The 25,026-nt window shown below is 39.8% G+C and overlaps 1 protein-coding gene across 1 annotated transcript in view; it reads left to right on the forward strand.

Moving 5' to 3' along the window:
• Positions 1-25,026, forward strand: part of itgav (integrin, alpha V) — an 88,660-nt gene that overhangs the window by 13,753 nt on the left and 49,881 nt on the right. The window contains exons 3-11 of the mRNA XM_067987696.1: positions 11,251-11,342; positions 16,022-16,136; positions 17,791-17,852; positions 20,783-20,828; positions 21,168-21,293; positions 22,138-22,182; positions 23,583-23,626; positions 24,192-24,248; positions 24,352-24,404. Of these exons, the coding sequence (XP_067843797.1) occupies positions 11,251-11,342; positions 16,022-16,136; positions 17,791-17,852; positions 20,783-20,828; positions 21,168-21,293; positions 22,138-22,182; positions 23,583-23,626; positions 24,192-24,248; positions 24,352-24,404 (640 nt within the window). The remainder of the gene's footprint in view (positions 1-11,250; positions 11,343-16,021; positions 16,137-17,790; positions 17,853-20,782; positions 20,829-21,167; positions 21,294-22,137; positions 22,183-23,582; positions 23,627-24,191; positions 24,249-24,351; positions 24,405-25,026) is intronic.

Genomic DNA, 25,026 nt, shown 5'->3' on the forward strand with positions numbered 1-25,026 from the left:
TGAAACTACTTCTCCTCATTACTTTTCCCCAATGTGAACTGATTGAGATTGAGAACTTGGAACAACATGTCGGGGAACACATGGGAGCTAACACATTCTACCACTCCAGTGTCCTTGTGTGTTGATCCGTCACACTGCCTGTACTTTGTGAAATTGATTAATCACCCACATCATGAAATACATCACTTGTAGTCTTGTGGTGTGATGCATGTTTTTACAGACCAGAAAAAATGCTTAATCATTGCAAAATTAACTTTGGTTAAGAGTATAAGTGTATTTGGATGAAATTGTGAATGGCCATCTTTAGAATTGTAGATAGCCTTGTGACTTAACTACTGAAAGATTTTCTTTATAGTGAACACTTCCTCTCAATGACGCTTGTGTTTCACTGGCAAATTTGGACTATAATTGAGACTGTCCAATACAGTGATACTTGTTAACCCAGCAGTTGCAACACTCTGTCATTAGTTGCTAAACAGAAAACAGCCCAGGGCACATAATGTACAATGACGATAATTTTGATGACCAGATTTAAGTGTGTCTGACCAGAAATATTTTCGGCAATGCAGTTCTATTTTTAATCTTTCCCTCCCTCGAGCAAACACACAAAGAGCTGTCTGAACAATAATTTATCACTTCAATAATTGAAAAATATCTCAGCACATTCTCATGGTTTATTTGTAAAAAAAACCTCTTATTTAGGTTACCACCCTCCCTCTTTCTTTCTCCCCCCACCCACCCTTACTTTCTGGTTAAGTATGGTCTGCAATGGTTTAATGCCACTTTTTAACTCTCTTCTCTTCCACTGACTCTTTCCCCACTCTGTTCCAAGTCTCCCTATTTTAAAAAAAAAGTCAGTATGACCTGTTTAGATGGCTGTAAGATGTCATGTATTTTAAATATACTTAAAATCTAAAAGAAGAATGTCTGACCAGAAATCCTGATATATAACTGGGGTTGCTGCCAAGCCTGCGGTTTAATTGCTCAGCAAACCATACCAGCCATGAAGCTGTCTTTTTTTTCAGCAGCGCTCTGGGAGTTTAACCCCTGGAAAACTGCAGTAGTATTTCTGAGCGAAAGAATCTAGAAGAAGATTACAATTATTTATTTCATACAAAATGCATTGTGAATTATGCGGTGTCCTAGAATTAGCGTACTTTTTAAAGGGGGCTTATAAAGCTTAACGTGTTTTTGAATAATTTCTGAGTTATTTTTAGACTTGTCCCATGCTTGTCTCCAGTTTTATAAAATCAGCTGTAGTTTATACCATTGAAAGATATGGCACAAGCAAAAAGGGCACACTGGGCTTTTCTTGAACTCTTATAGCTCCAGCATAGTGCAGTGGAAACAAAAGATGTTGGGATTTTTGGCATGGTCTGTAGATTTCTCTAGATGGATAGGCCAGTTGGCTTCATCATCCATTCAACTAACATCTTGAATTTGTCTATTTTATGACGACTTCATTTGAGGAGCTGGCTTGGAGTAATTTTTGAACCCAGCAGTGTGAAGCAGCTAAATTAACAACAGTATGAGAAAAGATCATTTAACTCAATGCTTTAGTGTTAACTGTCTGCATTCACCCCCCTCACCCTATGGGGTTAGAATCTCACTAACGCCGGTTCCTCCCTGATGATAATGTCAACATTTGCTGTTTTTAAAAAAAAAAAATCCCATCCAAATCAATAAACAAACAAAAACTAAGTAGCTGCAAAAAGTACTACTTTGTAATCGATTTTAAGTAAGGTTGTAAATCCAGAGCACTACTTCAGGTTAAACCAATATAATACAACTAGGGGTGACAATTCAAATTACCAAAAGACAAATTTGGGATTGATGAAGGGATATTCTTCACACAGAGTGATCAGCACATGGAATGAACTTCTAGATGGAGTAGTGGAGAAAAAACCTTGGAATCATTTAAGAAACGAGCGCTTACAGTGTTGGGACTTAGGCTTAATCTGGATGGAGAGCTAGGATGGTTTGAATAATAATTTCATTTACTCCTGGACCACTGAAGCCTACTCTGCTTTGCCAAGTTTTCATGCTCCCCCTTTTCCAATTTAACTAACCTACATTTACTGTTCACGGATTCTCTGGGTCTCGTATGTGTGTTTTATTTCTCTCATGCTTCTTTTTGACTTGCTGTATTATCATGTCTGTCAATTAATCATCTCATGTTCTCCACTTAATCACTTTACAGCTCATTCTTTTTCTTGTGGGTGTGTTTCTCCCCACCCCCCCCCCCCTTCCATGTCTCTGTTCATCTGTAATATCTTCTAGTTCTGATGAAGGCCTATGGCTGAAATGTTAACATTCCCCTTTCTTTACAGATGCTGAGTGTTTCTAGCATTTTCTGTTTTACAGATTTCCAGCACCTGCAGTGTTTTTTTTGTTTTAATAATTTTGTCTCTCTGGTTAGCCATGGGTAATTTAACAATGATACTTATCAGATCTTTCTTTAGGTAGATAAATATTCCAACATGAACATCATCTTGGCATATGAATTGTGGGTAATTGTTTCAATCTGAACTGCTTTGATGGGTACATCAAACTATTCTCTTCAATTTCACTAAAGATATCCATAATTTAAATGGACCTGTTATGCAGCTGTGGGTGGGTGAACACTAACATTGCAAAGTTGTAATAAAAAATTAAAGCTGAAGTAAATGGACAATTCTTTTTTTCACACCAAAACAAATTCAAATCAGTCTTTTTCCTCAATCTGCACGTATTGGATTTTAGAGGTGACAGATGAATACAGTGATGGTTAATTCAATGTGCTTCGGTTGGAACTATATGTCTAACGTTAAGAATTTTCAAAATGAGCACCAGTTTCTCTGTGGCACAGTGATGACATCCAATTACATATGTGTCATGTTCTCTACCAACTGTAAATGTAAAATTTACACATAGAATTGAGGGATATTATTTCCTAGCATAGCAAAAGGGAAGGCTGGTGCTTTATACCAGCTCCATCACAAGGCCACCTACTTCAACCTCCATAACATTGCCCATCTCCGCCCCTGCCTCAGCTCATCTCTTGCTGAAACCCTCATCCGTGCCTTGGTTACTTCTAGACTCGACTAGCTGGCTAGCCTCCCATCGTCCACCCTCCATAAACTTGACCTTATCCAAAACTCTGCTGTCTGTATCCTAACTCACACTAAGTCCCGTTCTCCCATCACTCCTGTGCTCGCTGACCTTCGTTGGCTTCCGGTCAGGGAAGGTCTCAATTAAAAATTCTTATCCTTGTTTTCAAATCCCTCCAATGCCTCGCCCCTCCTTTTCTCTGTAACCTCCTCCAGCCCTACAAAGCTCTGCGATCTCTGTACTCCTCCAATTCTGATCTCTTTTGTATCCCCGATTTTAATCGCTCTACATTGGTGACTGTGCCTTCAGCTGCCTAGGCCCTAAGCTCTAGAATTCTCTACCTCTCTCTCCTTCTATTAAGACGCTCCTTTAAACCTACCTCTTTGACCACCTCTCCTAATATCTTATGTGGCTTGGTGTCAAGTTTTGTTTGATAATACTCCTGTGAAGTGCCTTGGGACATTTTACTATGTTAAAGGTGCTATATGAATACAAATTGTTGTTGATTTCCCTGTGATCAATCCTAAGACTTGTCCAGCTATGAACTTATAGCTTGGCCTAGGTGTTAGAAAGTTTAAAGTGGAAGCTGTTGCTGCTGGGATTATTACAGTCCCTTGTCTTCGCTTGAGAACTGGCAGGTAAAAGAGTAATAAATATTGCCTCTTGGGCCATTTTATATTGACAAATTTAAATTGTCTGTAGTAACTGCACTGTTGAACAGAAGTGATTGATTTATGCCAGCTCGGAGGCATAAGAGGCAAATATGAAAACACATCGTCTAGGCCTTAAATTTAATTGTGAAATCTATTGGCGAGGCTTAATGCTGGATGCAATTGTTTATACTTATGGATTCCCTTTTGTCTCATCTGCCACTGCAGGATTAACTCAAAGTGGGTCAGTTTTAATTAATTGGGAATAATACCATCCTTACCGTCTGTTATCCTATTCTGGACATCCAAGCAAGACATATAATATGGGTGGTGCCCCAAGATTTTTAGATTCCTATTTCTTGGCATCACTATGCGTGTGGGTGGCTTTTAGGGACTCCATGAGGTTCAATTCTCATATCAAGTGTTTCATCATAGACTTCTGTTCAAGTTTGTTGAGAAGAACTGCTAAAACTTGGAGTCTGATTGTATCTAACACCATCTGTTCTAAAACAATGTTTTATCATTATTTAGTGATGATTTGTTGTTCTGTTTATATTACATAAAATATAAGCTCTTAGTTTTATTTTTATTAGTCTGAGCTGTATGATCTGTCCGCAATGTGTTTTCTGCCAATTTGGAGAAATCCAGAGGCTACGATGGGTAGGCTGCATTGTTCCCAGTGTACACCCCAATGGAAGGGTTCACTGTTCGCCTTGCAGCCTGCTATCTCAGATATTTTGCACATAAGAAATACAGGCTTGCCTATGAAAGCTGATTTTTGTGGAGAGCATGAATACAGAGTATTGGTAAGTAGCTCAATTACAACCATACTACAAGTTCCTGATCACACCTGTGCTGCAGTGGGGAGCAGCTGAGTGGAAACTGGTTTCCCCATTGGGACCGAGGAAAATTTAAAGGTCAGTCACCTGTATAAAGAGTTGAGTGCCTGAAGTATGAAAACAGGTTTTCAGCCCATATTATCAGCTGTGGAAACTGTGTAGGTCAAGGAGACTTTGGAAAGAAGGAACAAAAATAGTAATTACAAGCAAGACATTTGCGACTGCATAGCTGAGCTGATGGGACGCCTCCATTGTGTCATAGCTTAGCAACTCACTCTTAAACATCTGTTCCCTATCTAGTACTGGCTCCAAATTGTGTCTAAATATGGTGTCACTCCCACTACCCCCCCCCGCCCCCCCACCACCCCCAACTCGACCGCCAGACCCTGTTATGTTGCAGAAAACATCTGTGTAATGTGAACACTACAGTAACTGCACAGTATGTAGTTTTCTTAAGGGCAACTTAAAAAATAAAATAAAGTACATTAACTTTCAATAAACTTGGCACAAATTACAGTGATCTGTTTGGCTCACATTACAATGACATTTTGTACGGCTTTACGGAAATAAACAGTAAGGGCAGTGTGAAGGATCAAGAAATTATTCTGTTCTTTCCAAAAGTGAGTGTTTTACCAGCTTTGTAAAGTTATTGCAATCTTAGTTCTGGAAATATTTTTAATTGCTGTCAACTTAGAAAATGTAGAAACAGAGGTAGGCCATTCAGCCCCTCGAGCCTGTTCTGCCATTCATTTAGATCATGGATGAACTGCACCTCAACTCCATTTACCTGACTTTTCTCCATATCCCTTGATATCCTTACCAAGTCTGAGTCCTGAAAATTTCAATTGACCCAGCAACCACAGCCTTTTGGGGAAGAGAGTTCCAGTTTTCTGCTACATATATGCGAAAAAGTGCTTCTGAATTCACTCCTAAATGGCCTAGCTCTAATTTTAAGATTATATCCTCTTGTTCGGGATTCTCCCACCAGAGGAAATAGTTTCTTTGTATCTACCCTATCAAATTCCTTTATCATTTTAAAGACCTCAATTTAATCACTCCCCAACCTTCTAAACTCAAGGGAATACAAATCGCGTTTATGCAATCTGTACCTCATAATTTAACCCTTTAAGCCCTGGTTTCATTCTGTTGAATTTGCCCTGTAGCCCTTCCAAGGTCAATTTATATTTTCTGAGGTTTGGAGACCAAGTCTGCGTGTCAGCCATGTCTAGCTGCAGGGAATGTTTGATTATACACAGACTGTGGGGGGGTGGTGTCTGTGTGTCGTTCGTTCGTTCGTTCGTTCGTTCGTTCTTTCGTTCTTTCTTTCGCTTCAGTTTCATTCGTGTTCTTACTCCAGCTACTCAGAATGCTCAATATCACAAGCAGGGAACCAAGAACAGTCAGTGTGGACTCAAGTTCCCCACTCCCTTCACCCCACCATTGGTGGCTGTGCTTACAGCTGTCTAAGCCTAAACCCTTTTGCCTCTCCTCCTTTTTAAGACACTCCTTAAAACCTATCTCTGTGGCTCAGTGTCAAATTTTGTCTGCTAACACTCCTGTGAAGTGCCTAGGGACGTTTTACGAAGTTAAAGGCGCTATATAAATGAAAGTTGTTGTTGAGCAACGCTCTTTACAACTGCAGCATAACTTCCCCCACTTTGTATTCCACCCCCATTGAGATTAAAGGCCAACGTTCTATTAGTCTTTTTAATTACTTTTTATACCTGTGCTCTAGCTTTTTGTGATGTGTACGTGAATACCTAAATCTCTTTGCTCCTCCACAGTTCCTAGTTTCTCACCAATAAGAAAATATTCTGATATAATTCTAGACTGGACTGAGTATTCTTTTCAAAAAAATGTTTGACCTTTCCACGTCAGAAATATCATTAAATAGAAGGCAATAATTAAAGTTGTGATTTTGTTTGCCCCAGTCTTGGGCCTCTTTCCCACTATTATCTCCTGCTGGTGAAGCCGAACAATTAAATGCTCTGGGCTGTGGACTGCAGGATGCTCTCAGTGCTGCTCATTTGTGGAACTGTGCTTCTGCCCTGCCTGTCAATGTGTCCTCTCAGAAATATAAGCAAGGTTCAGTATGTTTCTTTTAGTCCATGTAATCCCTTTGGTCAGATATACAGGGTGTTCTGGTTCAACACAGGCAGCCCACCCTGCTCATACTCCACACACAAGCAACTTTGCATGTATCCAGCTTCCACTCACCACCAGATAGTTTTTATGTGAGTTTGTGAACTTTGGATTTTCAATAACTTAGTTTAATTGAGTCTAGCAAACATTTCCTTTTCTAATAAGGTTTCCTGTTGTAACATTCTTTAAGTTACTAATTTCTTGGTGTATAGAGTGGACAGTTAGAATCATATAAACAATATTCATTTAATTTCTTTTTTAGTAACCACAATAGCCATTTGGATTTTGAACCTGCTCTGAACCATGGAGAAAAGATGAATTTCTCATGATTTTGTCTGAACAGGACCTTGATAGGAACGGTGGTGGGCAGCAGCGGGGGGTGGGGGGAGAGAGAAGATGAGGAGACTTTTTTTACGCAGTGAGTTGTTACGAATCTGGAATGCACTGCCCGAAAGGGTGGTGGAAAGCAGATTCAATAGTAACTTTCAAAAGGGAATTGGATAATTACTTGAAAAGGAAAAGTTTTCAGGGCTATGGGAGCCCTGACAAGAAAGGAATTTATCAGTGTGGGATATTGAAATGAAGTAACTCTAAGAAGTACGAAATGGGCTGTTACTATGCCTTGTTGGAATAGACATGAGGATCGTATAAGTGGTTTTAATAAATCAGAATTTATGTTCCTTTTTTTTAGTGTAAGTAGTTCCAGAATGGAATTAATTAGTATAGGTCGAACAGTTAGTCCTCTCCTCTACCTCCCTTTTCCTGGCAGTATCTTGCTAATTTTCCTGAAAGAGCTAATATTCCTGATGGATGAATAATCTTATTAGAGAACAATAGAGGTACAGGTACAAAAGATGCAATTCACGTTTAAAAGTAGATAATTCCAAAACTCTAATAAATCCATGCTCCTGTATTGGGTGTGGTTGACAGTAAGAGAGCAGATTCTAACAGGCCCAAACAAGGTAGAGAAGAATGGTTTGAATATTTCCTTCTCGATGCCTGTTGTGTCTTGAATTCTATTTGAATGTAATCATAAATCCTTTCTGGGGGTGGAAAAGGGCAGGAGAAGTGGTTTAATTACAGCTGAGGATTCTCATTAGCCAAAAAAATCATCTTAAGCTTTAGGTTAGGCAGAGTTTCAGAACATGAATTTAAGTCACTCAAGATGAAATGCTGAAAATACACAAAGGGAAAGCCCTTTATAAATTTAAAAACTTGGACAGTAAAGGACAGGCACTAAAATTCTCACTGAGCACATACTTTGCTCATTCATTATTTGATCATTTTATTCATTGGGAACATTCCTTTCAGCTGATGCTACGTGATGAACTTTCTTTAAAGCTTGAAAAGGATTCTGACTTGTCTGTAGTTTTTGAGTTGTATAATCCATACAAACACTACCCTGAACTGTGCTATATTTATGTCCTTGTGACCCTGATGTAATTATTAAAAACTCTTGATATTATTCATAATGCAAGCACTAGTATTCACTCAGTTATGTCTGTGGAAGAGCTGGAAGTTTTTTTAGCAGCTCCAAGTCGAGATCTTCATATGTGCAGCAAGAAATAATCTATACAACTCAATTTATTGTGCCCATGATTTCAGAGGCCACAAATAAAAACTCTCTAATTATCTTTCCCCCTTCTAAAATGTTGCACCCTTAATGCTGTAATGTAAAACTGGACCTATATTTAGTGCTGATTAAAGGAATTCTCCAAAATTCATAGGAGCCATTAAAAATATTTCAAAGGTTCATACTTTAAACCCGCCGACTGGTAAAAGCAAAGCATTAGTTTCTGTTCCCTCCTGAGTCTTGTATCAGAAAAGGGAAGATAAATTCTACCAATGCACAGCTAAGAGTCCTCTTAATATACCTAAGCAATACCCCACCAGCAGAATGATTATATGTCCAAAGAAATTTTAAAACATTTCACATGAAGCAAGGGCATCTCAAATAACTCTGCTCACATTATAACAGAGGCCGTGAAGAAAGATGGGAACCCTCAATAAGAATAAGTGCACATTGACAGATACTCCCTCTCTTTTCCCCCACCCCTCCATAACAAAACCTTTACTTAATAGGCCCAGTGAGTTTATTGAGTGAAAAGCAGAGCCACACAGACCAGGAATGTCCCAAGTTTGATCCCCATTCTGTTAACAACTGAGCGGTGCTACTGTTGGTCTGTGTCCCCTTCCTTACCCATGGCCACTATCGGCCAGAGTTCCTACTCCTCATTGCTATCTAGTAATCTCTGAGGGAAGTGGGCATGTGTGACAGTCAGGTTGAATAGTCTGCCAACACTCACTGTCACAGCTCATGAGAAAATGGTCATTTTGGTGAGATACTGGTTGACAATAGATACTTGTGGAACTATATCCCAGCAAGGAGTTGACTCCTTTAGAGAAGGGGGGTGCAGAAAATTGGTAAGCGAAGGGGGAGGACTAAAAAGGAAAAGGATAACAAATGAGCAACTGACCTAAATTTGGAATATCCTCAAAGGACTAGTTTTGTGATGACCCAGCACTGTTGACCAGTTGGTCCAGTGACCTACAATACATTTACAGTAAATATCAAAGAATGCTAATGTGTGTTGGGAGAAGGTTAAAATAGTCATCTGAATAAGGTAGTTTGGTAAAGCAGGAAGCATTACTGTGTTATGATCGACATAGCTTCAGCTCATGCCAACCATTGCTGGTTTTTGGCAGCCAAAGTTAAGCTAAAAAAGTTCTGACTGGGCCATTTGAAAGTTGTGAATTGAGGTTAGATTGCCTAATGACATAATCCAATTGCTCAAGGCTATTGAGCAATAGAACTGATTTGTGTGTAGATCCCCACTGAGCATACAATAATAGTATCCCAATGATCCTGATTTAAAATGTTTACTGAACCTTGGGATTGCACTGTTGCTTTGTAACAAACTTTTCAAATCAGCTATTATAACTTTGTATCCAATGTATCATTGTAGGTACAGCACAGAAAGGGGGCCATTAGGCCTATCATGCCTGTGCCAGCTCTTTGAAAGAGCTATTCAATTAGTCCCATTCCTGTGCTCTTTCCCCATAGACCTGTAAATTTTTTCCCTTCAAGTATTTATCTAATTCCCTTTTGAAAGTTGCTATTGAATCTGCTCCACCACCCTTTCGGGCAGTGCGTGCCAGATCATTGCAACTCGCTGTGTTTTTTTTAAAAAAAGTTTCCTCATGACACTTCTGGCTTTTTTGCCGATCACTTTAAATCTGTGTCCTCTGGTTACCGACCCTTCTGCCACTGGAAAAAGTTTCTCCTTATTTATTCTATCAAAACCGTTTTTGAACACTTCTATCAAATCTCCCCTTAACCTTCTCTGTTCTAAGGAGAACAACCCCAGCTTCTCCAATCTCTCCACATAACTGAAGTTCCTCATCCCTGTACCGTTCTAGTAAATCTCTTCTGCACCCTCTCTGAGGCCTTGACATCCTCCCTAAAGTGTGGTGCCCAGAATTGAACACAATACTCCAGCTGAGATCTAACCAATGTTTTTGTACTCTATGCCTCTATTAATAAAGCCCAGGAACCCATATGCTTTTTTAACAGCCTTCTCAACTTGTCCTGCAACCTTCAAAGGTTTGTGTATTTGCACCCCCAGGTCCCTACACCCCCTTTTTAATGTATATATTTTGTTTTGGCATTTGGCTTTGCATCTTCCTTTGCTGCTTCAACTCTTTTATGATCCGTGGGATAGTATCATACAAGACAATGAGTCAAAGCAGGGCTTTTATGCATATTACAAGAGGTGTTTGGATTAGAGTAGTTGACACAAACTAGGCTTAATCATTCCAGCTGTGTGACTGAATTTGTTAGTAAGTAAATGTTGATGAAGCTGGCTGGTTGATGACTGAATCTTAAAAAGCAAACTGTTGTATGGGGGTTGATGTATTTTTACTAATTGTTAAAGATTTCCTGTTTTATTTTACGGTGTTAAAATTCATTTGTTGTTATGGCAATGCACGTATCTTGCTTTTTCTCATTTTATAGAGCCAAGTAAATCACCAAATTTAACATTGGAGTCGCTACTCCATTTTATTAGAAATCCATTGCAAGGGTTTCAGCTACATAGTGCTTTTATGACTACATTGAGAAAGGTAGGCTTTATGTTTCAGCACCAACCGTGGCTTAAAATAAATGCTCTGTTAAATTATTTATTTTGGCCCAAGAGACCTTAAGGGCATTTACACCGTTTTTTATGGGGAAGTGAGAATGGGCTTGAACTGGCTTGAACTGTGTTTGGACAGTACTTGTTCTCTGAGCTGAGTGCTTAAAATAGCAGCGGTAATGTAGCATGGATGCTTTGTTCTGAATTCCAGATGTCCTGGAGTCCAGCTTTATTAGTAGCAAATGTGGCCTGATGATTTCTGAAATAATTAAAGATCTTATTTTCCTGGATGTGAAGTCCATCTGGGCTATTTGTAAAATTCATAGCCGTAGAGGCAGTTTTGAGTTTCGCAGTCATGTGAAGGTATTTTAATGACTTTTAAAAATATTCCTTCAGGCAACAGATTTCAAAACGGTAATGATCTGATGGAATTTAAATCCTACCAGTGGTTTGGAGCATCCCTGAGAACTCAGGATGATAAAATTCTGGTAAGTGATGCATTCATCCGGCTGTGTGGTCATTCAGTGTTTACATGCATCTGAAATTAATTAACCATTGCTTAACTCCTGTTCTTGATTGGTACACTTTAGTTAAATAATATTTGTGGCAAGTGATGCTGTTAAATCTTCAGAACTGCATCTCTGATAATGTTATGAATCACATTGGATCCTATGTTTTAATTTATTTAAAGATTATTGGAAATTAAGTATTATTCCGAAGAGTTATTTTTAAAGGAAAAAAAGTCCCTTCTTTTCCACCAATTTTTTCCTCACCCCTCCTCTTGCAAAGGCTGCTGGGGTATGGATCTGAAGGCGCTAGATACCTCGCCTATATGGTATAATTCGTGTTAACCTAGATTAGAGCATTAGTAGTATATTCAACCATATTGACAGGAAAGGAAGTGGGATTTGCAACCATGCACTGTTCCATTCTCATTTATTGTCTGCAAGGAATCCTGACTGATTTTCCACTCGCTGTTATATCAGTGATCAGTTAATCAGCAGAGACCAAGGATTGATCTTAGGATCTTTCTGGTCTGTATGGCTCAGCTGTTCACGTCCTTAATCAGAAAAGCCATCAGCGTGTGTGTGCTTGTGTGTTTTCCTGGGGTGTGGGCATTTCTGACAAGGCTGCATTTATACTCCATCTCTTGTTGCCCTGAGAAGGCGGTAGTGAGCTGCTACCTTGAACTGCTGCAGTCCTTGTTGTAATGTTGCTCCAAGGATGGTATTATGGAGGGAATTTTAGGATAATGACACAGTGACCATGAAGGAATGATGATATATGTCCAAGTCAGGATGGTTTGTAATGTGGAAGCAATGGTGCTTCCATGGCCTTGCTGCTCTTGTTCTTCATGGTAGAGATCATGGGGAAGGGAGGTGCTATCAGAGTAAGCTTAATGAGGTGCTGCAGTGCATCCTCTAGATAGTACATACTGCAGCCACAGTGCACTGGTAATGGAGGGAGTGGATGTTGAGGGAGAGGGAGTGAAGTGGATGTTGATTCCAGTGGTAATGGCGCTGATTGAGCAACCTACTCTGTCTTAGATGGTGTTAAGCCACTTGAGTGTTGCAATGGCTGCATCTATCCAGGCATAGAATTACATAAAGTCAGGCCATTCTGTTTTACACCAGTGTTTATACTCCACATGATTATCTTCCCACGCTCTCCACCGCCCCTCCCCCAATATCCTTCTCTTCTCCCTCACATATGCATCAAGCCTACCCTTAAATTCATCAATGCTATCTGCTTCAGCTACTCCGTGTGGCAGTGAGCTCCACATTCTCACCACTCTCTGTAAAGAAATTCCTCCTTTGTCAGTGGCTATTGAATATTCCATCACAGCACATACATAAACTTTGCAGGTGGTAGAGAGGCTATGGAAGGCAGGGTGGTGGAGGAAGTGAACCACTCATCATAGTACACCCAGCCTCTGCCTTGCTGTTGTGGCCATGATGTTGATGTGGCTAGTCCTATTAAGTTCCTGGTCAGTGGTGACCCCCAAGGTGTTCTGGTGAAGGGGTGGAGGTGGGGGGGGGGGGGGGGGGGGGGGGGGGGGGGGGGGAAGAGAAACTCCGTGATGGTGGTGCTGCTGAAAGTCATCAGGAGATTGCTGCGCTATTTCTTGTTGGAGGTGAATATCACTGCCACTTACTAACTCAAGCCTGGACATTGTCTAGGTCCTGCTATAGGCTGACACGGGCTGCTTCATTATCCGAGGAGTTGTGAATGGAGCTGAAACTATAGAATTGTCAATGAACAGCTCCATTCCTGACCTCATGATGGTAGGAACGTCATTAGTGAAGCACGTGAAGATGGTTGGGTGGAGGATGCTTCTCTAAGGAGCCCCTGAAGCAATGTCCTGGGACTGCAATGATTGGCCTCTGACAGTCACAACCATCCTCCTTTGTGCCAGGTATGATTGTAGTCACTGAAGGGTTTCAGTCGAATGGTGCCATGAAGCTGTGGGCAGCTGCCCTTACCTCTCCTAAGATTCAGCTTTTGCTTCCATTTCTGGGTCAAGGCTGGAGTCAAGTGATTTAGGTGGAACCTGAACTGAACACTAGTGAGTAGGCATTGCTTGATGGGACAATTGATGACTCAATCACCTTGGAAATGTTTGGGAGGAGGGTGATTTATTCTGGTTTTTGTTATTCCAACATAGCTGAGCATTCTTCCAATTGTGTCAATGACAGGATGCAACCACTACAAGGGAGTAACCTACCTGCCACAGACATATCTGCCTTTGATAGCATTAGAGTGACTACTGTACCGTCCTTGTGAAGACAAAATCTTTTCTCCACGATGAGGAAGCCATCTATTCTGTAGTCTGGTATTACTACTGTGCTAATTGAAACACACTAAGGAGAAATATAGCAGCTTTAAACTGGGCATCTGTGAGATACTGAGTGCCATCAGCAGCTGCAGAATTGTATACCACCACAATCTGTAACCTCATGGCTTGTCACATCATTCACTCCTTGACCAACCCTGGTTCAGTAGGAAGTGTAGAAGGGTGTATCAGGAGCAGCATCAGGCATACCTTAGAATGAGATACCTACCTAGTTAAGCTACAACATAGGGCTACCTATAATAAACACCAAAACCAGCAGGCTATACATGCAGCTAAGCAGTTCCACAGCCAACAAATCAGAGCAAAGCTCAAGAATGGTGGTGGACAACTAAGCTTCTCCTGTACCAATCCTCAATCATGGTGGAGTTCAGCATGGAAGTGCAGGAGACGAGGTTGAAGTGTTTGAGTCTCTTCAGCCAAAATTGCTGATCCCACCGTTCATGGCAGTGCCTGGCCAATTCAATTCACTTAATGCCACATTAAGAATTGCTCTGGGAACAACGGAGACTATAGCCTCTGTCAATAACCCAGCGGTAGTGCTGTACATCTGCTCACTAGAGCTAGCCCTCCCCCAGCCAAGCTGTTCCAGTGCCCTTGTTTCCGTCAGTCCGCTCTCCAAGTGATGTTTAACTAGCTGAGGGAGGTGGTATGTGGTGGAGGATTTCCAGAGCTATCCCACCTGACTCTGCCCCATTATTGGACACTGATGGAACAGACAACATCCAGAGGTGGTGGAGGAGGTGTTTGCAATGTTGGCTCTTAGATATGTCTGTGAGTATGACAGCTGTCCCAACTGGGGCACCAGTGAGGAAAACATTGCAGGACTGCATGGGTCAAGATTGCCTACGGTGATTGCTGATGGGTCGATCCATTTTTAAAAAAAATTGATAATTGAAATTTGTAGTGATTGTCTACAACTGTGTGGCTTGGCTAAGCCTCTTCAGAGAACATTAAGATTCAATTCAGCACCTTTCTTGTTATTTTTCTAGTAATATCCTACAAATTACCAGAGTAATTGAATTCAATTTCATAGGTTGCCTTTGTGGGATTTAAATTCATTACCTCTGGTTTGCTAGTCCTGTGCCATAGCTACTGTACTATCACACCTATTTTCAGCTGGGAGAGATCTTAGACAAGTTGTCCACATACTATGCCATTGCTGTTGATCACTAGGAAGCACACATATGAAAGTGCCCTTTGAGTTAGTTACTTTCCTTCCTTCCCTCCCTCTGATGAGGTGCCTGATCTCTAGGTGCAATCAGAGATGGTGTGCTGGAACTTCCTATGGTGGCTTGGTCTAATGCTTTGTTACAGCAGAATAAAGAAAATGAAGAGGAGTTCTCCTCTTTCAAGATATTCTGAATGAATTAAAACATTTTTGTTTTTCAGGAACACCTTCTAGCAAAGGCATATCCATGTACAGTAGAAAAATCCTGTAATGCCATCACTCGTACTTTGAAATTGTGCCTTTTATGTTGGATATCATTTGATGTATCACAATATAAATATAGGCTTCCAGCGTTGCTCATTTAATATTGCAAACCCCACAGCTGGTCCATTGTCGAGACCATTTCCTTTTTACCTCTGGAGCATTCTTAGTTCGTACCCTTGTCGCATCCACACTGATGTAATTATTATCAACACCTTCATTACTTTGAGGATTAATTTCTAAATGCTATCCTTCATCCTTCACAAAATTCAGCTAATCCAGACCTCTGCAGTTTGAGTCCCCTCCCGCACAAAGCCCTGTGCTCCCATTGTTCCTATCCTCATTGTGCTCCGCTGGCTCCCTGTACCCCAGAAAATCGGTTCCAAGTTCATCACTTCCAAATCCCAGAACACCTTGCTCCCCCAGTATAGCAAATCTCCTTCAACTTTGTCCCTGCACTCTCTGCTCTTCAGACTAGATTGCTACTTGCTCGACGCTCACTAGGCATTGCCATTGAAGGCCAATCTTTCACTCATTACACTCCTGTCCGCTGAAATTACTTTCCAAATCCATCTCGCTTTGCTACCCCTCTCTGCCTTCAAAAACATCTTAAAGTCTTACCTATTTGACAGTACCTTTTTGTGTCTTTTTTTTATTGATCTTCCAGTGTCATCCGCCTCTTCTCCCTTGAGACAACCGCCTATATAATTGTTTACAAATATAATTATTCTGCAGTCTACAATTTTCCTTTATATAATTACTATCTTCATATAATGTTCAAGGCAAGATACTAAAGTCATGTATTGCTAACAGCAGGTCAATGCTTAGCTTGCTAATAATGAGCTGGGGTGCCCAAGCTTTCACTAATATTTTTGTGTGTCCAGGCTTGTGCTCCCCGTTATCACTGGAGAACATTAAGAAATCCAGAACGTGAACCAGTGGGGACCTGTTTCCTTGCAGATGGGGAAAAGATAGTGGAGTATGCACCTTGTCGATCAGGTTAGTTTGATGATGATAAGGCTTTTCAATGTAGCTTTATGGGTACTACATCAGAAATAATTCCTAATCGCTAACATTCTGTGAACATCACCTTGGTAAGAACTTCTCAAGCAGGTTTGATAACATTACCATCGGGATCCTTTTTAAAACCAGTTACAAAGTATGGTCAGAAACATTGACATCCTGTTCATTTCTGCATTTCTGATGTTTGTGAATTATATTTTTAAATCATGAGCAAAGAACAACATCCTGTTGCTTGTTTAAACCAATGGGGCCTTTCTAGAACTTTTTAGAAAGCTTCTTAGCTTTCTGAGGTCCACTTCACTAGTGGGGCCTCGCACGCAGTGGACTGTTTATCAGAAAATCACGAGTGCATTGCCTGCGATTTTCCACCAAAGTCGAGGGATGGAAAATCGTGAACAAAGCAAATACAATTTTCTGATAAGTCACCTGCTGATGGCGTGGAGCCTCAAATTTCCATCTATGTTCTCTTATCTTTATGGCATGTTTACCCTTCCTACGTAATTTACTATCTTTTATATATCGCTAAGGACGCACAGATTCAAACTGGTGAAAGGTGTATTTAGGATTAATGGAAGTTTTTCTTCACACAAAGAATGATTAATGTATGGATGGGACTCCTGGATTGGTCAGTGAAAGCAATAGCCTTGGAATCATTTAAAAGCAGTTAGATGCTGTGATGGAGGGGGGAAATTGGATTTTTTTTTTCTGGATGAATGGGATAGGATGGGCCAAATGGTGGACTTCATCTTCATCTATCTTGTAATGATTTCATTAATGGAGCTGGCTTGAAGTAGTTATTGAAATCAGCTGTGCAAAGCAGTTAATTTAATACCAGTAGGGAAGTAATCATCAACTTAGACTCTTAACTGTCTGCATTCAGCTTGCTTACATTTTGGGGCTTAATAGTTCATTAAAGGCAGTGTTTGCTTTTAAAAAATCTCCATCAAATTCTATGGAAAAACAAGTAAGCTGCCAAAATTACTGCTAATTCTTTGTAACTGGTTTTCATAGTGTTGTGATGGTTTCAAGATAAAATGTTCAGCTACAGTTGCGAACTTTGGTCATTGAGGGTCAAATTCCCTGCTTTCGTTCCCATGTAATAGTTTTTTCATCTGATCCCCATGTGAATAGGGTCTTCACAATTGAAAGTTGAGTCCTTAACAAAATGATTTGCTAGACTACATGGTGCAGTTTCCTTAAGAGCTAACAGATGTCATTGGGGCTTATTGGAAATGTTCCATACTGTACTATTTTTTTTGAGTGCAGCAGCAACTGTGATTGGTATAGAAGTTCTGCAGCAATAGTTTTCCCCTCTTTCAGGTAAATTGCATTTACCAGTCCTTCTGTTGAGCTGACTGCTAGGAGAGACATGAGTGTAGCCCAAGGTAATCCCCACTTTTTTTTTTCTTCTTTCCTGTTGGCAAACAGCTGAGCCTATAACTCTTATTTGTCAAACAGTGTGGCTGAGATCAAGAACCATGTGTCATTTGCACTTATTTTTTTCTGAAGATCAAATGTTCCTATTTATGTTACTCTGCCCCCTCAAAGAGAAACTGATGTCAGTACCGTGGACATTATTTTAAAAGCAGTGATGACTCATGCCTTATGTTTCTCTTTCCTTTTTTTTAAGACAAACCTGAGGCTGATGGTCAAGGATTTTGTCAGGGAGGTTTCAGCATTGACTTTACAACGGTAAGAACAGAAGGTGTTTTTTTACTTTTAATGCATTTTGGCTAAATCTGATTTAAAGTCAGACGTTGTATCTTTTATGTAGAATTTTCTGACCTGTAAACATAGCTGGCTCTTGCACATTCGTGTGAGCAATCTTTGCCAGTTGACCACGTTGCATAAAAGTGAGGTGTGACTTTTTCACTGTTTTTAAAAATGATTTTTGTGTGTGTGTGTTATTTAAAAAGCTTATGTCTACATAGACTTCCTGTCTGGATCATTTGACTTCCTGCTCCCACACTATTTGTGTGAACATTTTCCTATGTCCACTGTTACAATTTGTTTTGCCTGTGTAAAAGTGTCAAGCTATAGTAACACACTAGTCCAGAAATTGCTTATAAAATAACAGAACTCAACAGCACTCACCGCTGTTAGTGGTGAAATCGAGGAGCAAGTTCCGGCGCAGTGAAACTCGGAAATCCAGAACTTGCTCCTCCTGGTTTACTGGTGATATGACAGCTTCACACTAAAGGAATATTGTTGGCTGAAATCAGTGGAAACAATGGACCAGCGGCAACTTGCTCTTCTGCCCAGCTGGAAAGTAACTAATATCACCACAAAACAGGTGTGCTTAAAAAATACCAGGTCTAAACTAAGTTTTAACAGCATGGTAAGTCTTAATGACTGCCAAACATCTAAAAATTAACTTTTAAAAACGTGGCATCTCATTACTCCTTATATTAGTTTATGGTCTTTTTAAAAAAAATTTAAAATCAAAAAATTAAGATTTGTTTTTACTTTTCCCTTCTGTCTCTTTTCACTTAATTTGATTATTTTTTACCCCCTCTTTTGCTGTCTATAACTGTTTTTACAAATGATTTTAGTGTTGTAACTTTCACTTCCTGGATTTTTAAGTTCCAGCTTGCAGAAAATCTTCACAGCTTGTCAAAAATGTTGCAATCTGATTGGTTGAGAGGAGAGAGTGATCCTCTTGCTTCTCCCACAGGTCCTAGCTTCGCCAGAGCTGACACTGAGCTCTTCTCCACTTCCTATTAGAGGAAGTGCCCTGGTAAAGACCGCGGTAAATTAGTGTGTTAGTGTTAATCTATGGAGCAGCGAGCGCTGTTGGTTTGCCACTCCAAGCAATTTCTGTGCCAATGTGGCCGCAAGATGGCTTTGTGCCAAGTCTTTACTGAGCCTGTCAAAGATTTCAGTGCATCGTCTGCCATCTTGTTTTGTCTCCCAAGTAAATTTTAGATTTCAAGTTCAGATCTATCTTCAACATTTGTGACAATTTAATTTTAAATTCTATTATTTTCATTTTCTATAGCCTTCAGACTGATCTCTCCCCTTTGAGTTTAAAGAAAGAAAGAACTTGCATTTATGTAGCGACCTTTACAACCTCAAGACGTCCCAAAACAATGCACAGCCAATGAATTATGTTTGAAGTGTAGTCACTGTTGTAATTTGGGGGAAAAACAGCAGTAAATTTGTACACAGCAAGGTCCCAGAAACTGCACTTAAATAAATGCCCACATAATCTGTTTTAGTGATGTGGCTTGAAGAATAAATATTGACCAGGGTACAGGGAAAACTGCCTATGTAAACTTGTGACACTATAATTATATCCTTTCACGAGTCGGAGGGGGCTAGCTATACAGGGGTTCAGTGGGTAGTTCAAAGCGGAAGGCGTAGGGACTTGAATGGTCTTAAGTCATCTATTTATCTTCAAATCATCTGCACAGTCATTGCCCCTTTACCACACCCTGCCCCCCTTAACCAACTGACCAGAACCTGCACAGCACTTATCTGCAACATTGACACTGGTAACCAGGCTTTCGCCTTGGTTAAATTGCAATTGAAATCAAATTTATAGTACTCCACATTTGTTAAATGGTTGTGGGGATGACATATTTGGACAGGAGTGCTAAGATGGGTTAGGTTTCAGAAATAAATTTACAAAAATCTTCATTGGCTCTCAAAATTTAACAGCAGAGTGTAAAAGAGCATCTCATAGGCTATTGTGTACTGCTAGCTAAAGAAAGAAAGGCTTGCATTTATAAAGTGCCTTTCACAACCTCAGGACATCCCGAAGTGCTTTACAGTCAATGAAGTACTATTGAAGTGTAGTCACTGTTGTAATGTAGGTTAATACAAGAGCAGCTGCTAATGTTGGTAACTGAACACCCAGTTGTTTTAGAGCTAGCTTTCTGGAAGCCACAGCCAGTCTGTAATTCCTCCTATATCCAAAATGACTTTTGTAAGCGACGATATGGAGTTGATTACTAGTTTATTTCCCCCACAACTTCTCCGCTTCACTTCTGAATTTTCTACTCGTGTTAGTATACTATTAGTATGGGTGCTGGTAACTTTTGGTATCTTGCCCAAAAGGCCATTCTTCTCATATGAGCCTAGATGGTCAGTGCTGGCAAGTTGTTTGACTGTAGGGACACTACAACCTAACCTTATACTCGCTTCAATCCATGTATGCATGCAGGGGTGATTGGATGTTGATCAGCAAACACTGGCTGACTAGGCCCCACTCCAGGGATAATGAGGCCAGTTGTGATGTCCCCAGGTTGACCTCACTGGTCAGCTAACTCTGTATAATCTAGGGATTTCACCTGGGATCATCGTGATCTATATGGCTCATTACTATGTTTTGTAGTACATTTATTCACTGAGCCATTTCAGAGCTCAGTTACATTAAATTTGATTGGAGGCCAAGTGCTTTATATTGAGAATATTCCTCACTGCATTATCCCTCTTCTGTAAGCTTGAAACCCCATTTATAAATAAAAGGAAAGCAAAAGATGAAAACGCCTGCTGCCTCAGACAGTATGGCATGTGCCCAGAAAGGAGTGTTTTGATGACATTGTACAATGCCACATGATAACTACAAGTGCTTAGAAATATAACTCTTACTGTTTATTTGTCCCTTTTGTGAATTGCAGGCTGGTAGAGTGGTTCTTGGGGGACCTGGCAGTTTTTACTGGCAAGGTAAACATACAGTACTACTTTGTTATAACAAAGGATTACGAATTTACTAGTTGTAGACCTAAAACAATTGCTGTCCATGGCCATTTACTATTGATCTCATCTGTTTTGTTTTCTTTTAAATTTTTTGTCATGACTTTAATGTATTAATCTGACCTTCAAAAGCCAAGAGAAAAAAACATTTTCCTCAAATAATATCTACATATTAAGAAGTCTTTAATCATTGTAATGATGGGTATTAAACTAGATTTTGTAGCTTTCTTTTAAAGCTCTAGGTAGAACATTGTATCATTTATACATTAAACATTTTTTCACAGTAAAATCTATTACGTAATTCCACAGGTCAGTTAATCTCTGACGCGATACAGGACATTGTGACGATGTACAATTCTTCAATTTTTATCACAAAATTTCCGAATCAAATTTCAACCCGTGGGGCTAATGCTGTGTATGACGACAGCTACCTTGGTAAGTAAGGCCTTGCTTTTCATATAGCTCTTCTGGAACAAACATAACTGAACCAAACACATGAGTTTATTAAACTGAACTATCTGTACCTTTTTTTAAAAAAATGATTTTAATATGAATACCTAACTAAAAACAAGTTAATTGTTCCTATATTATTGAGTTTGTTAGAATTGGTAATTGTTGAGTATGTTTTACAAGGAGAGACAGGGAAGCCCAGTCAGTATTGCATCTGTTCTTATACCTGATCTAGGAATAATATTGAAGTCAGCAGGACACCAAGTTGAGATTGCGTTGTCAAATTATAAAATATAACTTTGAGTTCCAGGGGCACATTTAAGGATATGCTTATTTTATTAAGAAACCTCTTTCTTCTGCGTACCCTTTTGATTTTGTACTGAATAGTAGAAATAATACTAATGTGTTTTTGAGTAAGTCCACTTTTTGTCTGAAATCGGCTTATTAATTAGGAGTTGTAAAATGACAGCCTTTACAAGTGTCTCTTCTGAAGTGATCTTCTTTGCCTGGCCTAATTGTTTTTCTTGTGTAGTTCTGTAGTTAAAATTTGTAACAGTCATTTCACACTCTGATTTTAAAAGTTTGCTCTCATTAAATGTACACTTGATGGATTTAGAATGCTTCTTTAGTAAATATTCTTTACAGTAACTCCCATATTTGAAGGCTAGTTATCCAGTGGATTTCAAAATACGTCAAGGCCAGATACTAATTGTGCAGGCATTGTTTTTGTCAGCTGCCAGATGTTTCTGTTTCAGAGGCTGTATATTTTATGCCGGTTCAAAACATCAATTTTGACCAGTTTTCTAAACATCAAAATTTCTTCCATCAGGCTATTCAGTTGCTGTTGGAAATTTTAATGGTGATTCAGTGGAAGGTAAGCAAAGTTTCCGTGTGGTTATTTAAAGACAATGGTGAAGTGGCAACTCACTGTCTTAGTGGGTCACAACTCGGTGGAGTTGCTCTGACCTTAAAATCAGGAAGATCCAACTGTATTGAGTTATCTAATCAGCAGTAAGGGAAATGTAACTGATCCGTATGTCCATCTACTAGGGAAGAGAAAATTGGTCCAAGTTTTTGTTCTTGATTGCTGTCCCCCTACTCTTGGTAGAGATTGCATGGTGAAGACAAAATTGGGCTCACCTGTGCTCTCTTTACCAGCTCTCAGCCAGAATAGTAGTAAGAGCATTACAATTGGCCCCTGTGTCCCAGGGAAAAACTAGCTAGGGCTCCTGCTCCTGCTCGGTATCCCGTGATCTCTGCTGGAAGGTGTATTTGCATGGGTGTAAGTTGAGGACAGCAATGGGCTTGTTGTGACACCCCTTTTTGTTGGTGATCTGCCAACACGTGGTGTTTGAACTCATGTATGTTGATACAAGAATGGACAGGAAAAGACCTGTTGGTCTATCTTGCATGTCCCATAGTGTTGTGGTATAACTTATACACACCATGACCCTGTTTCCCCTTCTCTGCCTCACCTTCTCCCTATCAATTAGTGATGCAATCTTCTGGGGGAGGCAAAAAAAACATCGGCCAAATTTGGAAAAAAAAACTCTGGGAAATTTCTCATCAACCCCAAAGGCAATCAGAAAAAGTTCTGGGAGACACATTCCTTAATACCCATCTAACTTTTATACATAGTAATGTTGGCCACACTCAGGAACTTGTCCCACTCCCTTTTGAATTTTTGCAACTAACCTGCATTCGTCGCATGATCCGGATTTTACTAAGTAGCCAATTGTGTGACACCTAGTCAAAGGCTTTTCGAAAATTAAGGTTTACTACGTCAACTGGGCTATTGACATCCACTAACCTAGTGGCCTTCTCAGCAAATTCCACTAAGTTGGTGAGACTTGACCACCTTTTGCAGTTATGACTTATTACCCTTTTTAAATATTGCACCACATGGGCCTCCCTCCAGTCCAGAACCATCCCAGACCCAATGGCCTCTTAAATATAAGAGCAAGGGGCTCGCATGGCATAGTCCCTGATTTTTTTTATTTAAGCACAGTCAATGTTTGCTGCTTGCTGAGGTACCAAAGGACAATTGGCACCGTTGAAACTATACCTGAATATGAGTCAGTGCCGTCAGGAGAAGAGGGAAATTAAATGAGGGATTGTGTGGCCAAGTCTGAGTCCTATCACTCTAGTGTAGGGCATCAGTATGTAAATGTGCTGCGCTAATGTATATGGAAATGTGCTGTTTACAACATTATTGTCTGATGTGCATAATGTTTGATTTTAATGTGTAAAAGAAATTAAATTCTTTTCTTTTAGATTTTGTAACTGGCATCCCAAGAGGAGCAAAGTCCCTGGGCTATGTAAGAAATGCTCATTTGATATCCCAGTATTTGGGGAATCATTTAAAATAATTAAAACTATAAAAGTGAACTGCATTTAAATGTCACTATCACGCCTTGAGGATGTCCCAAAGCACTTCACAGCTAATAACTAACTTATCTTTCAAGTGCAGTTGCTGTATGGAGGCAAATGAAGCAACCAATTTTCACACAGCAAGATCCCACAGACAGCAAATCAGATAAATGACCATTTTGATAGTGCTGGTTGAGGGAGTGATGTTGGTCAGGGTACCCACTCCTTCAAGGAGTAAAGTGGGATCTTTTATATCTAGTTGACAGGACCTCAGTATCTTATACAAAAGATGGCACCTCTGACAATACAGCACCAATTTAGTACTGCACTGAAGTGTCAGCTTAGATTACATGGCCAAGTGCTGGAATGGGGCTTGAACCCATGGCCTTCTGACTCAGGAGAGAGTGTGTGTATCATGGGTATATAAAATTAAATATATAACTTGAATCATTCATCTTTATTAGGAGATTTTCCTGTGTCTTTTGATGTGTTAACGGTCCTTATTATTGACAGGTGACTATTTTAAATGGAGAGAATATGGAATCCCTCTACAATTTTACTGGGGAGCAGGTAAATCTTTATTTTTAATATATTGCAGAATGTTGTGTGTGATTTACCAAGTTTAAGTATCAATGGTGAAAGAAGACTGACTTAGATTCTGTTCTTTTCACAGATGGCTGCATACTTTGGTTACTCTGTTGCTGTTACTGATATCAACAATGATGGGTAAGTGGGGGGGAGTGGAAGAGAGCAGGCAAATTTGGAGAGATATATTGAAGAACTTTTTGGTTGGTTGTTGGAATATGTCTTGTTCCAGGGTTACACTGGTAAACATTGACCATTTGAGCAAGTCTGTTAATTTGTTTAATTGAATTTAAAGGGCAGGGTTGGTGGGTGAAGTGCCAATTCTTTATTTATAAAAAGACATGTGCTGATTACATCAGCTGCTACTTTTTAGTTCTGCCTTGGGTTCTTTTATTTTTAAATGTAGTTTGTTTATTGAGTGGGGTGCTCCAGGGATCAATACTGGGACCACTACTCTTTCTAATTTATATCCACAACTTGGATTCAGAAACTGAATGCAAATTGGTCAAATTTTCAGATAATACCAAATTAGGAAGGGCAGTCGATTCTGATGAGGCATTTTAGAAAATTCAAAATGAGTTGGACAAAATAAGTAAGGAGCAGAACAATAGCAGGTGAAAATTAATGTGACCAGTACAAAGTACTGGTTATATTAGCCATGGCTCAGTGGTAGCATACTCTCCTCTGAGTGAGAAGATTGTGGGTTCAAGCCCCACTTGAGACTTGAGCACAAAATCTAGGCTGACACTCCAATACAGCACTG

The sequence above is a fragment of the Heptranchias perlo genome, chromosome 7 (assembly GCF_035084215.1).
Source record: "Heptranchias perlo isolate sHepPer1 chromosome 7, sHepPer1.hap1, whole genome shotgun sequence".
In the NCBI taxonomy this organism is placed as follows: Eukaryota; Metazoa; Chordata; class Chondrichthyes; order Hexanchiformes; family Hexanchidae; genus Heptranchias; species Heptranchias perlo.